This window comes from Paroedura picta, chromosome 11 (assembly GCF_049243985.1).
Source record: "Paroedura picta isolate Pp20150507F chromosome 11, Ppicta_v3.0, whole genome shotgun sequence".
In the NCBI taxonomy this organism is placed as follows: domain Eukaryota; kingdom Metazoa; phylum Chordata; class Lepidosauria; order Squamata; family Gekkonidae; genus Paroedura; species Paroedura picta.
Genome location: NC_135379.1, coordinates 22763689 through 22777580, shown reverse-complemented (window position 1 = coordinate 22777580; position 13892 = coordinate 22763689). Strand labels below are relative to the sequence as shown.

Below are 13892 nucleotides of genomic sequence, written 5' to 3'. Positions count from 1 at the left end.
GCCCAGTCATGGGCACTAAAACTGGAAACCTGTTCAGTAGCCCAGCACACATTCTGCGAGACGGGATACCAAGGGGAGGGAAGGAAAGGTAAATGTTTATCTGGAATTAAATGCATGTTCCCAGTTTGGGCTATGATGGCATCTATACAATTGCTTTATATAGTTTTGGAAGTATGCTGTGGGAGAGTTTCCAAGATGCAAAGCCCCTGAGTTGTGATCCCTGACATCTAGGTTGAAACACATTTATCTAGGGCTTGTTTGCCAGCTGCTGTGAACCTGCAAACCGTGGCATGGAGAACACGGAGGGTGGCACGTTCCACAATGTTACTCAGGCACTGTATGTGCATCACCATTTGAATTCGCTCTGTGTCTAATACATCAAGGGTAGTCAACCTGTGGTCCTCCAGATGTCCATGGACTACAATTCCCATGAGCCCCTGCCAGCATTTGCTGGCAGGGGCTCATGGGAATTGTAGTCCATGAACATCTGGAGGACCACAGGTTGACTACCCCTGTAATACACCATTCAGGCTTGAACAACACATTATGTCCTGAGCCGCTTCCTTCTACCCAAGTTTTGGTATCATTTAACCTGAATAAGCATTATGGAGAACTCAAAAAAAAAAAAAAAGCATTTTTTAACGTGTCATTTGGTTGGTCCTAATAAAAGATATTAGGTGGGTTGTTGTCTGCTCAAGCCAATCAGCATTCCCCACACATATGTTGGCCAGGTGAAGAGGGGAACTAGAAGATCAGGTACACCTAGGACCTAACACTTTGTTTCAGTTTTTCCTTCCCATGGTTGTGCCCATTGTATATATACTTGCTCTTCAAGCAATTGATCCTCTTCCTGCAAGGTATCCAGCTTGGAGAGAGCCAGCTTTGTGTAGTGGTTAGGAGTGTGGACTTCTAATCTGGTCAGCCAGGTTTGATTCCCTGCTCCCCCACATGCAGCCAGCTGGGTGACCTTGGGCTCATCACAGCACTGATAAAGCTGTTTTGACCGGGCAGTGATATCAGGGCTCTCTCAGCCTCACCCACCCCACAGGGTGTCTGTTGTGGAGAGAGGAAAGCGAAGGCGACTGTAAGCTGCTTTGAGACTCCTTTGGGTAGAGAAAAGCAGCATATAAGAACCAACTCTTCTTCTATCCCTTCACAGCCATGTCGCCTTTTCATGCCTTGTTGCTTTTGGCAGGTTTCTTTTAATTCCATTAGCTTAACTAAAAAATAACCATTGGGTTCCACCAGGGAACTTATTGGGGAACTTTTTGGCCCTGGCCCCTGCCTGGTGAAATGAGCTCCCCGGTGAGTTGAGGGCCCTGATTGAACTGTCATTAAAACCTCCTCATAGAACCAGTAGTATTATTTGTGATTAAGGCCACCTCTTTATGAGTGGTTTAATGATGTTGGGAAGTGTTTTTCATCATTCATGTACATCTAGGCATTTCCCTGGGTTTTCTCCAGTCTTTAATTATATGAAGGATGGCAGCAAGGCATGCAGTTTTAATTTTAAAAAAATTATGAATGATTGTAGCAAGGTATGGATAACTGCCATGTGGGTGGGAAAGTTTGGATTTTACCAGTACCACCTACGCAGATTTTCCTTTCTCGTATTCCCTGGCACCAGTGGGTTGTTCCGTTTTGTTTTAAATCCACAGTTGGATATATCATTAGAACAATCTTTGTGCTGAGTTCTCTTAATTCCCAGTTTTGCTCTAAGCCGTTTTCATTGAGGAGATATAAAGGGAAAGGCATGTGTCCACAATTTAAAGAGCTATTTTTTAATGGAAGGTAGAGATTCAAAGAACTTGTTACACAGATTATTATATCGTTATAATGATGATATTCTCTTGTTGGTTCGTTTAAAATGTGGGAAAAGAACTAGTGGCACATGGAGGGACTGCCAGGGGCCTGGGGCAACTAGAAGTATTGTAGTTGCTGTAGTGTACAGCAGCCATAGAAGCAGTGGTGAAGCTACAATTATCGTTTTGTTCAGTGACAATTCTTTCACTCTTTGCGTAAGTGTTATTAGTTGAGCACTATGTCTTCTCCTTAGAGCCTCTTGTGGCGCAGGGTGGTAAGGCAGTCAACATGTTGTCTGAAGCTCTGACCATGAGGCTGGGAGTTCAATCCCAGCAGCCAGCTCAAGGTCAATTCAGCCTTCCATCCTTCCAAGGTCGGTAAAATGAGTACCCAGCTTGCTGGGGGCAAAATGGTAATGATTGGGGAAGGAAATAGCAAACCACCCCATATTGAGTCTGCCAAGAAAACACTAGAGGGCATCACCCCAAGGGTCAGACATGACTTGGTGCTTGCACAGGGGATGCCTTTACCTTTACCTTTATGTCTTCTCCTTAACATACTGCCCCCTGTGCATAAAACAGATGCATTGAGGTGTTACAACCATGGGGAGATTTGTTTGCAGTAGGTATTAACTTAGCTAGTGTGTTCCCTCCTGTTCTTACACATAGCATGTCGTTGAAGACTTCCTGGTTTCAGAAGTCCTGAATCAAATTCCTTCTGTGGGCACCTGAATAATGTGTAGTGTTTCTTGCCCACGAACCTGGAGTCCTAAACCCCAGGGGGGAGCAGGGGGGAGTCATGAGCACAACAACATGCCAGATGCTTGCCCTTAATGAACCAACTTCTGTCTCTTTATGAGGTCTGAATAGAGGCAGTCCCTTTGCAAAGGACTGCCACATCTCATTGTGTTCCACATTGGTCAGACACCCAGACCCTACTCACTTTCTGTTTATTCAGTCAACTGGAAGGGAGGGCATCCCGTGCCTCTCAATGATGGGCTTCATTTTTCTTACCCTAGACATCCGAACTGGCAGCACAAGCCCCTCCCCGTCCAACAAAACTCATGGTTTGAAGGCCCTACTTGCTAGGAATAATGTAACCGTCATGTTGCTAAGGAACCCATCTTCGGTATATCTAATCCTGAATAGGGCCAATTTGTGGTTACATATATCCAGAGATCAGAGCTGTGGACCGACAAAGGAATAGCTTTCTATGAGCTTAAGAAAAGCCCCGGTTTTGCAGAAAAATCTGAAATTCATAAGGAAGGAGAGAAGGAAACAGGGAAAGCTGAGGATATAGGGGATGTCAGGAGGAGACAAAGAGAAAAGAGTTTGAGGAAGAAGATGCAGAGGAAAAGAAACTGCAGTCCTTACAGGTTCCCCACAGTGCAACGTGGCCTTCCACAACAGAACCAGGCTTTCCCCAGGGGAGGCTGCCAGGGGAAGGGAAGGAGGGGAAGCAGAAGACGGGGGGGGGGGGGGGGAGCAGATAAAGGCTGGCTGCTGAGCTGGAAGGAGAGAAGGAAGAAGGACAAGGGGGCTTGCCTGCTTTGGGGACTTTCAAGAAAGGGAAGGCAGAAAATTGCAGAGAAGGAAAAAAAATGAGATTCTTTGTGAGACCCCCACTTGGAAGCTTTCAACACATACTCATATTAAATGACCTGGTATTAAAGAAAGGAAAGAGGCCAAAATGCTTCTTCTATTTAAGTATGTGGTGTGATGGTTAATCTGCCAAAGTAAAACTCTACAGGGCCTCTAAAAAGGTTAATCTGAGATGGAATTCCAAAGTAGAAGGTGCATTTAGAAGCGTCTGTATATCAACCACTTTCCTAAAATGGTATGGATATCCTTCCTGGCAGATCTAGATGGCAGACCTTAAGTATCCACCTCTGTTCCTTAGTGGATATTTTACACGGGCACTCCTGTTATTTTCAGCAGCATCGAAGGACCCCACTGCAACCCCTTTGGAGCCTGAGGCTAGTGACAAGGATGATATCCTGTTGCTGAACGAGATTCTCAATGCATCTTCTTTGGATGACGGCGAATTCAGCAGAGAATGGACAGCTGTCTTTGGAGAGGATCCTCTTGCTGACATAGCCACAAATTCTTCAGGAGGAGAAATGGATACCAGTCAGTCAACATCATCGTCACCTTCAGGCTTTCTTCCCTCGCAGCTTTTAGACCAAAACATGAATGACCTGCAGTCCTCCCTTCAAGGTATTGTTTTAATAATGATAATAATAATGATAAGCTGCTTAGCAGATCAACACAGCTTGTCGCTTAGTCAACCTGTGTTCCTCCAGATGTCCATGGACTACAATTCCCATGAGCCCCTGCCAGCAAACACTGGCAGGGGCTCATGGGAATTGTAGTCCATGGACATCTGGAGGAACACAGGTTGACTGCCCCTGGCTTAGTGCATTTCCCCATTTGTCGGGAACCAGTTTGGCCCAACACATTTCCTTCAGACTGAGCATTATAACTACAGACTATGCCTTGTCTTTCTCAACCAGGGTTTCGTGAAACCCTGGGGTTTCTTGATTGTCCTGGAAGGGTTTCCTAAATGGATGGGAGTTAATTACTTTTTGTATATATTTTAAATGTGTCAAACATTTATTTGGTGATATCACCATATAAGGTCATGTTGGCCCACGCACCCCTCCCAAAATGGCCAATGATGGGCCTGGAGGGGATGGGAAGGGGAGTGGCCTCAGGTGGGCATGTGCACAGCTGTGCTTCCCAACCATATTCTGCACAATCACACCACTTCTGGGGTTTCATGAAGTCTGAACCATGTTTCAAGGGGTTATCAATGATTTTTTTTTAAGTTGAGAAAGGCAAATGGGTTTTATCCAGACTGTATTAGCACATTTCACTGATTGCCCCTTCTCACTGCAAAAGCCCCCTATGTTGTCCCTTGGAGCCGTCTGTCCCTCAAGAGCGGCATTTCATGGAGAAACTTCTGTTGGGAATTTTTGTCCGGATCCATCTCATGCTGGCCTGCATCCCAGGATGAGCTTCGCTTGTAGATTAAGGGAGGCAGGGGAGGTAGATATGGCATCCCATTCCCCCATTTTCACTTTCCATGTGCCTCATGCAGCTACTTGTGTTGCAAAGTACATGCATCTGCTTAACAGAAAACTGCTCTGTTAATTCCCACTGATGGTTCCCTCGGTGCTTCATACTCAGGCCAGCCTCCTTTGTGCCAATATTCTACGTGTGCATCTTTCTTGGGCAGATGGTGGCTGTGGGAGGGAGGCGTAAAGGGTGAAAGGAAAAAAATTGCCTCATTATTTTTAGAGCGAAGGGATGACGTGTGTGAAGGGTTCTTAACTCCTCCAGGGTGTTAACGTGGGCTGGTTTGCTTGTCATTTGTTGATGGGGAAATTATTCCTCTGACATTCTTCAGGTAGAGGAAAATAGAAGAGCTTGCCGTTGCAGTACAAAAGCTGTTATTAAAGGGACTTTGTCGAGACTGGCAGGCCTAAGAGAGCATCCTGTCCTCAGTGGGAATTCGGTGGCTGGAATCCATGTACTTTGGCTTCATAGATGTGTTACGAAGGAGGTCCCTGGCACCTCATTTTAGTTCAAATGTATAAGAAAGATTTTGTAGGGATGTCGCGTTGCCCAGTGTAAGAAAGCCTGAGAACCTGATTAGTGAAGCAGGAAGCCTCCATCTCTCACCTCCAGCATGAATTACTATTATCATGGTCATTTGTAGTCAGGGGTAGTCAAACTGTGGCTCTCCAGATGTCCATGGACTACAATTCCCATGAGCCCCTGCCAGCATTTGCTGGCAGGGGCTCATGGGAATTGTAGTCCATGGACATCTGGAGGGCTGCAGTTTGACTACCCCTGGTCTTGGTTTTGGCCTCAGAACGGTCCTTCAGTTCTCAGGTTTAGAAAACTGGCGACTTGTGCCTGGATGAGATAGGATTTGAACACAGATCTCGAACGTGCCCAGTCCGATGCTGGAGGGCCTGCAGTGATCCCTTACTCTGGCAACACAGACTGGGCTGTAACATATTCACGTGCACGATGCTTGTTCTTATAGGCATGCATTCTGTCGGTGGCGGAATAGAATCCTAGCAAGATGATGTTTCCATTTAACAAACAAGGCCTGAGTCCGCATACTTTACAAGCAAGTCACTCACCCTACAATGAGGACTCTGGAAAAAAAAAAGTTACCACAATTGGTCCTTCATTCATGCAAATTCAAGGTTATTTGCATTTATAATAGTCTCTCCGTTATTCAAGAGGGCTACGGCCTTTAGTGTTAAGTTGTAAGAAAAAGCATGCTCTCTTGAAACCCCACTGGATTACACAGGCAAACAATACTGCTGCAGACAGCTGACCAAGCCAGCTAGGGTGTTCTAAAGGGTAGCATGTTGGCTTTGGATCAAGGAAACATGAACTTAAGCCCTTGCCAAGCGATGAACTTTCCCACTGGCTTTGGGGCAAGCCTTTCGGCCTGGGATCCATGCTGGTACTATGGCTGGATGAAAGCTTTCCGAGGCAGGCCCTTCAGCTCAGCTTTCCCATGTAACGGAGTCTGCACAAACAGCAGCCGCAGCAATCTTAAGAGTCTTCTTTACGGAAGGGGTTTCCCACATACTATATGCATTGAAAGTCTTTCAGGCCAAGGGAGCACCCCAGCTTATGTATGGTTCACAGAGATGTCTCTGTAATGATGACCATAAACTAGAAGCAATCCAATCCAAATTCCTTAGACACTATCCGGAGTATCTTGGTGTGTTCACTATGCCCAGCTTAGATTAGAAGCAGGGCTGGTTTCACTTGAAGCACATGCCTGGCTCCAAGATATATGTTTCTGGCTCAAGTTAAACCTCTCTCCTAACCTGGATTAACATTATTAATCCTTTTAGGCAATTTTCACTCAAGGTGCTTGAGAGCAGTAAAGAACAAACTCTAACTATTTGGTTTCTCCTGCACAGCATTACTGCATCTTGGGTACTTGGGAGCCAGAGTTCCTTGACAGATGAGAGGAGGTGGCATAGATGGGCCACCCGTGTCACAGAGGCCTCAAAGAGACAGAACCAGGAAGGACTTGCAGCATGTCTGTCCTTGAGGCCGGCTGTGGCATATTCAAGCCAGCACTTCTCGCTGCCTCTCCAGGGTCAGACCTGCTGCTGAAGCCGGAAATGCAACACCCCTCAGTTGGGGCAGGTTGAACCGAAATTATAGAACACGGCTAGAAAGGGAGTATCTGGGTTTGATGTCTGGAAGATTGGTCAGAAAGGTTCGCAAAGTAGATTCTTCTGCATCACCCAAAGTATCCTGAACAGTTTGGGAACTTCATTCTCTCTCTCCTCCCCGCCCCCCTCCTTTGTGATGCTTCCACCATAGTGGGTCACTTTCATCAATACAGAAGCATGCGGCAGAGTAACCAGGGTCCCCAGCAGGGAATGAGGGAAACTGCTCAAGCTGCTGTTTTCTACTGATGTGATTAATTGGAGCTCTGTTTCTCAGGCTGCAATTCAACCAGCCTATCATAAGGCGTTCAGCCTAATCCTTCAACTCTTAATCAATGCAGCATATCTGTGATTTGCTGTAAACCAAACTTCAGGTATGGTGACACTGAGTTAAGCATATACATGACATTTCACAGGCTTAGGAAATCATAGAGTTGTAAGAGTCCATACAGGCCATCTAGTCCAAACCCCTGCTCAACGCAGGATCAGCCCAAAGCATTCTAAAGCATCCAAGAAAAGTGTGTATCCAACCTTTGCTTGAAGACTGCCAGTGAGGGGGAGCTCACCACCTCCTTAGGCAGCCTATTCCACTGCTCAACTACTCTGACTGTGAAAAACTTTTTCCTGATATCTAGCCTATATCGTTGTACTTGTAGTTTAAACCCCGTTACTGCGTGTCCTTTCCTTTGCAGCCAACGGAAACAGCATCCTGCCCTCCTCCAAGTGACAACCTTTCTAATACTTAAAGAGGGCTATCATGTCCCCTCTCAACCTCCTTTTCTCCAGGCTGAACATTCCGAAGTCCCTCAACCTATCTTCATAGGGCTTGGTCCCATATTTGCCATTTCAAGTTAAAAAAAAATCATTTTTAGCATTTCCTCCCATCCCCTGGCCTTTTGACAAAAGGAGGCTCATACAGGCTTTCTCTGTCACTCTGTTTTATCTGTCTACAGAATTATATTGTTCCTGGGCACATTTATCCTCAGTTTTGGCAGCGGGGAGATGCCCTCTGGGCCCTTCCGTGGAACTAGTAATTGTTGCTTGAAATACTCTGTGCATGTGAAGGAGTGCCTGGCTTCCTAGGAAAGCCAAGTAGGTGTTTTCACCTGGTCGTGTGTTTCTCTCATCTGGCTGCCTGTCTCATTGCAGACGGCTTTAATAAAAAGGCATTAACTTCTCTCCCCACCCCCAACTCCCCTTGCGTTCCATTTTGCTAATAACAATTAAAACAATCGTATTTAATTCATATGTATAAGAACTGTGCTCTCTGGCAGGCGTGAACGATCTAGTGGCTGGCTGCTTCCATTTTTATATTTAATTGAGGGGTAGGAGGATGACTTTTTGTTTGTGTCAACTTTCTGCATTTTGCACCGTGGCTGGCAGAGGAGGGGGAGGCTTGGTTTCCTGAACGTCTGGCTCATACGCTTGCCTCTAGCTGCTTTCTGACTGCAAGCTAGCTTAGAGTTTCAGCCAGCAAACACTTTAAAACTGGGCAGCAGGGTGTCCTCCCCGAGGCAGATTTCTGGATTCAGGATTTGTAACCCATGAAACCATAGGGCTACTCTGTAACAGTTTTTGCTTAAAACCAGTGTTTCTGTCGGAGCCCAGCTGTGCATAGGACAGGGGCTGGCTACTGCTTTTGCCAGTCTACCGGGACAGGGCTGCAGGCTCTTGCTGGCTGGCCGGCCCCCTTCTTTCATGGGGTGCAGAACTGTAGGCTGGGGAAGGCTTCAAGCCGCCATCTGCAACAGACTGAAATCTCCCTCCCCCCCCCCCCACATCCCCCGCATTCCAACCAAATCTGTCCAGGATTTCTGTTAAATATCAAAATTGTCATCAATATGGTGTTCTGTAGGCTGATGGATTTAACTGGGCAAGACAGGCAAAGAGAGTGATATTTGCCATTTCAAGTAAATAGTACCTAAAAATAACAGAGTTGATTTGCATGGGAGCAGAGAGGGAAGAGTGTATTTCCAGCAACTGCTTCAGGTATTGCTGCCATGAGTTGTCAGAGTTCATTAAGTAATTACCAATGAGTGACATGAGTGCAACTTTGCGATTGACTTATAGGTTGGGCGGCCGGCAGCATCAGCCCTTCCCCTGCACCGCAGACAGCGCAGAAATCCAGCAACTTGACCACAAACTTCAACAAGACGCCCATGAAAGGTGATAAATCTGTTCCCCTTTGGGGTCCTTGCTTTGCCCACAAAGCCGTTCAAGCCTACTCCCCCCCCCTCCCCCCATTGCTCTCAGGTCCATTTACACAAGCCAGTTTTCTTTCAGGAATTCTGCTTTAATCGGAGCATAATTTAAGCAATCGGTGTGGAAGCTGCTATGCCTGTTTATTGGCCAGCAATAATGTGGCCAAGGCAGAGCGGCGGCAGCGCTCGAGTCACAAAAGGCCGTTGGCCACAAACCTCCACTTAATCAGCAGGAGCCCCTGCTGTGTTTTCATGCAGCCCCTTCCCCTTTCCAGTTGGCGACCTGAACTCCAACACTGGGCCTGCAGGCAGGACGGGCTCTGCTCTGTGGCCTTGCCAGCTGTTCGTGTTCCTGATTTTGCCACCTGGTGGCTTCTTTAATCCCACCCCCCTCCAAAGAACGAGGCAAGTACTAGGACCATGCCTCGCTCAGAAGACTGGTGTGCTCCTGCCCTTTGAGGGCTGCTGTGAGGAAGAGACTAGTTAACATGCGCATGAATCTCGCTTGGTGGTGGTGGTGGCGCACAAGACGGAGAGAATTAGTTTTACACAATGGCCCAATGCTTCCACACCCTCCTTTAACTAGCATGTAAAAATGCACCTCCTAGGAGGCCAAAGATGTATCTTTTCTTCCTTGTGGTTATTCGAAATCTCTTGTCAGTGAGTGTTGCTTCAGAGAGCTGACGAGTAAAAAGAAACGAAAAGAAACCCGAACCTGACTTGGTGGGGATTGTGTTTTATTTTTGCAGAAGCTGCAAGTACCTCTAAAGATTTAACTGCTTGGTTCAGCCTCTTTGCTGATCTGGACCCCTTGTCCAACCCCGACGCTGTTGGGAAAACAGATAAAGAACACGAATTGCTCAATGCTTGAGCTCTCTGCCTTCACCCTTCATCAACACCATTCTGGGGGCTTCAGAGGATCTCGAGGAGGAGGAGATCAGTGTGCTGCTGTACGACTTCTCACATCTGTGCCATTGTAATAAAATCAAAGGGATTGACCCTCCCCTTTCTATATAGGTAACAGTTCCTTGCTCTTGTTTTGTATAAAGAAGCCACACCTTTTTATGTCTGTGAATGTACTGATGGGGGCTTCCGTTTTGGGGAGATTGCTATCCAGGTTAACGTGCTGCCGTAGACCAGCTCTTGGCTGAGGGGTGCTCACAGCAAGGAACAAGAGTGACGCATAAATGACAAACCTATTTTTTATATTTGTGTAAATCAGAAAACAAAATAATGTAATGGAAACAAAAAGCTGCATGAATCAGTTGTATATACAGTAGTACGCAGTATGCTGCTGCATTGTGAAAATGTAAACTACATTTCTTTTAGTCTCCGTAGTGGAAAAAATATCGATACTTTGGGCCTGATTGCTAAGAGAATTATATCCGAGTCCACGAATCGGCCGCACTCATTCTCCAATGTTAATTTGTTAGGCCATCAGCATTGCACAAGCCCACACCCACCCCCTTCCAGACGACTTCCTTCCAGGGCGTTCTGTTTTGCCGGCACTTTCGGCCGCTAGAGCACAGGTGGGCATTGCCTTGGCCAGGATGTGCATTCCCAGTCATCGCCGTTTCTACTCCCAGCATCTTTCATCCCAGCTGGTTTCATCCACCCATGTTCTTGAGCCTGTTGTGACACTCTTCTTTAATAAAGATGGTTTTGACATAAAATCGAGTGCGTTGTGGACACCTTCCCTTTTGTTAACCGAAATGTGGGACCCTTCACCCAATCAGAGGCATGATCATCTTCATCTCACTGCCAAGAGCTACGCTTCATGCAGTCAGCTGGCAAGAGAATCATGTCGGCAAGATGTTGCTTCAGGTTGACCTTTCTCTTCAGATTAATCTCTCCAACCCTTCCTTCCCTGGCCTTCATGACATGGGAAGCTCAAGAAACAGGCACGATCCTTTACTTTGGTTGAAAGGTTTTAGAAGAGTGTGGGACAGGAGTCGGCTGGCAGTTGTGCATGCAGCATGCTTCCTCTTCTCCCCTTCCTTCTCCTTGTAAAGAGTAATTCTCTATTGAAAAGCAGATTGACGTGTACAGCAGGATAATAATGCGAACGTCATCATGAGGCCAAACAGACTGGGCTAAGTCAGACTGCAAGCAAGGATACAGTTTTTAATGCTTCTCCCTTGTAAAAACCTCCCTACATATATCCTTTCTCCTTTGCTGGGCTAGTTTTTGATGTGGAAAACATCTGGCGCATCCCCTAAAACAAATGTGACTACAGATTTGAAGTCCGTAGTCCCTCTCAGGGAGTGTGCCAGAAGAGGCAGGGAGTTGGCTGGTGGAGGTGGCCAAGGTCGAGGCACTGCCTGCGAAGCCATTGGGGGGGCGACATCTGGAGGACCACAGGTTGACTACCCTGGCTCTAAAGCAGCCACCTCACCTCGATGTTGGCAGCCCTAGTGGAGGCTACGCATTGTTGCAGATTAGCTTCTCGTGGTAGCAGTCTGGCTTACTATATTCTTTTTGTTCCATTTGCTCAAGCCACGAGATGAAGGGAGGCTCAGAGGTTCTTCTAATTATATGTTTAGAGATAAAGTTGAAGTTTGCTAGGAGCAGCTGGTGGTTTTATAAACAATGAATGGGGCATTCCATAATACACTGCAGACACTTCTCTCTTTTCCATCCACTGTTTACAGTAGTCTAAAACCCAGTACACAATTATTTTCATCCCAATCTATGTTAGATCTGCAGCCAGCTAAATGGACTGGAGCTGTAGCCGTGCCAGCTTACAGGGGTGGAATGCTTTATCGAGGGAGAAAAGGGGGCTAATGTGAATAGATTGCAGTGGCTTTCAAGCAAGCTAATATGCTACTGTGTCAGACTTAATTAGAGCTGTTTTTAGGTCACAGATCATAGACATCTGAGCTGCAAATGGCTCCCACTCAATCAGGGCATTGTGCAGAGAGTGCCGCACGAGTGTAACAAAGGTCTGCATTGCCACCAATTCACATCACACTTCAGATACAATAGCTGAACTGCCACAAGATGTGAGGCAGAAAAGCACCAACTTTCCCCCCTAGAAAGCTCTCTGTATACAATGATTAACAACAGATAAAGCCAGAATTTGTGTAATGCAAAAACAACTTAGGTCATCAATGCAGAACAAGTAATGAATATATTTTGGCGTTTCATTTTTAGACAATGGGCACTACTGTAATGAGAGTCTACAAACAGAACTTGGCAAATGCGCTGTTTACCTTTCTGTTGAGTTCCCAGGCTTACCATTCAAAATATGGCAGGAAGGGTTTTTTTTTTTATTATTATGGGTAATTAAATGGTGTGCCACTGTGGAATCTTTTCTTCCTTTACTACGATGGGCATGTTAAAACAGACGACAGAGGTGCTCATAGAATGGTTCACTGCTAGGAGCCCCATTATCTTTCCAATGTAAACCTTCCTCTGGATTGCAAGTTTGCAGCTACATATTTGATCATGGAAGGAAGATATAGAGATGCCACACAAAGCCCGTGCCAGTGGAGGGGGTAAATCACCCATAATTGATATGCTGTCCTAAAAAAGGAAATTCCATGAAAATCTACTTATTTCCTGCTAGCATGAATTTGTACAAAGCCCAGAATGGTTGCCCTAGAGTACCTGGATTGTGACACTGGGCAGTTGGAGAAAAAGAGGGAACAAGAATTCATGAACCTTGATGATGAAAAGCAACTTCAGTAATTCTCCGGAAACTGAAAACTTCCAGCTAAGACAGTTGGGAGGGGGGATTTGTAATGCTTAATTTTGTAATGCTTAATTTTTCTTGATAAACCGCCTCCAAAGAGATAACAAAAATAGTCTGAATGTACCTGTGTAAGGATGGTATGCACTGTGCAAATCTTGAAGCTTGCTTGTGCATAAAATGGCATAAATTCTAGGTTTAGGTTATCAGTGTATTGAATTTCTCATCCTTGGCTCAGGGCCAGTGTGGTGGAGGGGGGTGGCCTCTCATCTTGGAAAGCCAGATTTGATTCTCTTCTCCACATGCAGCCAGCTGGGCGACCTTGGGCCAGTCACAGTCCTTTCAGAGCTCTCTCACCCTCACATACTTCACAGGGTCTGTTGTGGGGCACGTAAGGCACTTTGACTCCTTTTGGTAATGAAAAGCAGGGTACAAAAAAAACAGCTCTTCTTCCGCATAGCACCTAGATGTGTTAAGTCTAAAAGACTACTACAGAAGCTCTTGTGACTTCCTTCCACTTAAGACTTCTTCTAATAGAGATGATAAAATTATAGCCTACGCCTACACATGGACAGCCTGCAGGAACATTTCCTCCCCCTCCCCACCCCTCAGTAGCTCAACAAATTGTCCAGAGCATTGGCACAATGCAGCCCCACCCCAACTGAGGTCCAATTGCTATAAGAGCAGCCTTTTTTTCTTTCAAAGTTCCAAGTTTGATGCTGGCTCGTCCCTGCATCCAATACTGAAGACCCAGATGTGACCCTCAGGCTGAGAATTTTGCCAACCACTGACAGAGAAGAAATCATTAGATCCAGCTTGTTAAAGTAGAGAGCCATTGTATTCATACCTTTAGAAAATGTGTTGCAGGAGCAAAGCTGGACAAAGGGTCCAGGAAACTCAGAGAAGGTTCCCCTGCTGGAACCGACAGTCAGAATTTTTGAGGTTGTTACCTTGAATCTCCCTGAGGAGGTTGGGTTTGCTTCGG

The 13892-nt window shown here is 46.1% G+C and overlaps 1 protein-coding gene across 7 annotated transcripts in view; it reads left to right on the top strand.

Moving 5' to 3' along the window:
* Positions 1-10893, top strand: part of ICA1 (islet cell autoantigen 1) — a 66146-nt gene extending 55253 nt beyond the window's left edge. For 5 of the 7 annotated variants that reach the window (XM_077302536.1, XM_077302535.1, XM_077302532.1 and 2 more), the window contains exons 13-15: positions 3738-4019; positions 9086-9181; positions 9966-10893. In XM_077302536.1, the coding sequence (XP_077158651.1) occupies positions 3738-4019; positions 9086-9181; positions 9966-10087 (500 nt within the window). In that variant the 3' untranslated portion in view covers positions 10088-10893. The remainder of the gene's footprint in view (positions 1-3737; positions 4020-9085; positions 9182-9965) is intronic. The other 2 variants (XM_077302539.1, XM_077302538.1) reach the window with 1 other exon arrangement.
* Positions 10894-13892: the final 2999 nt, after the last annotated feature.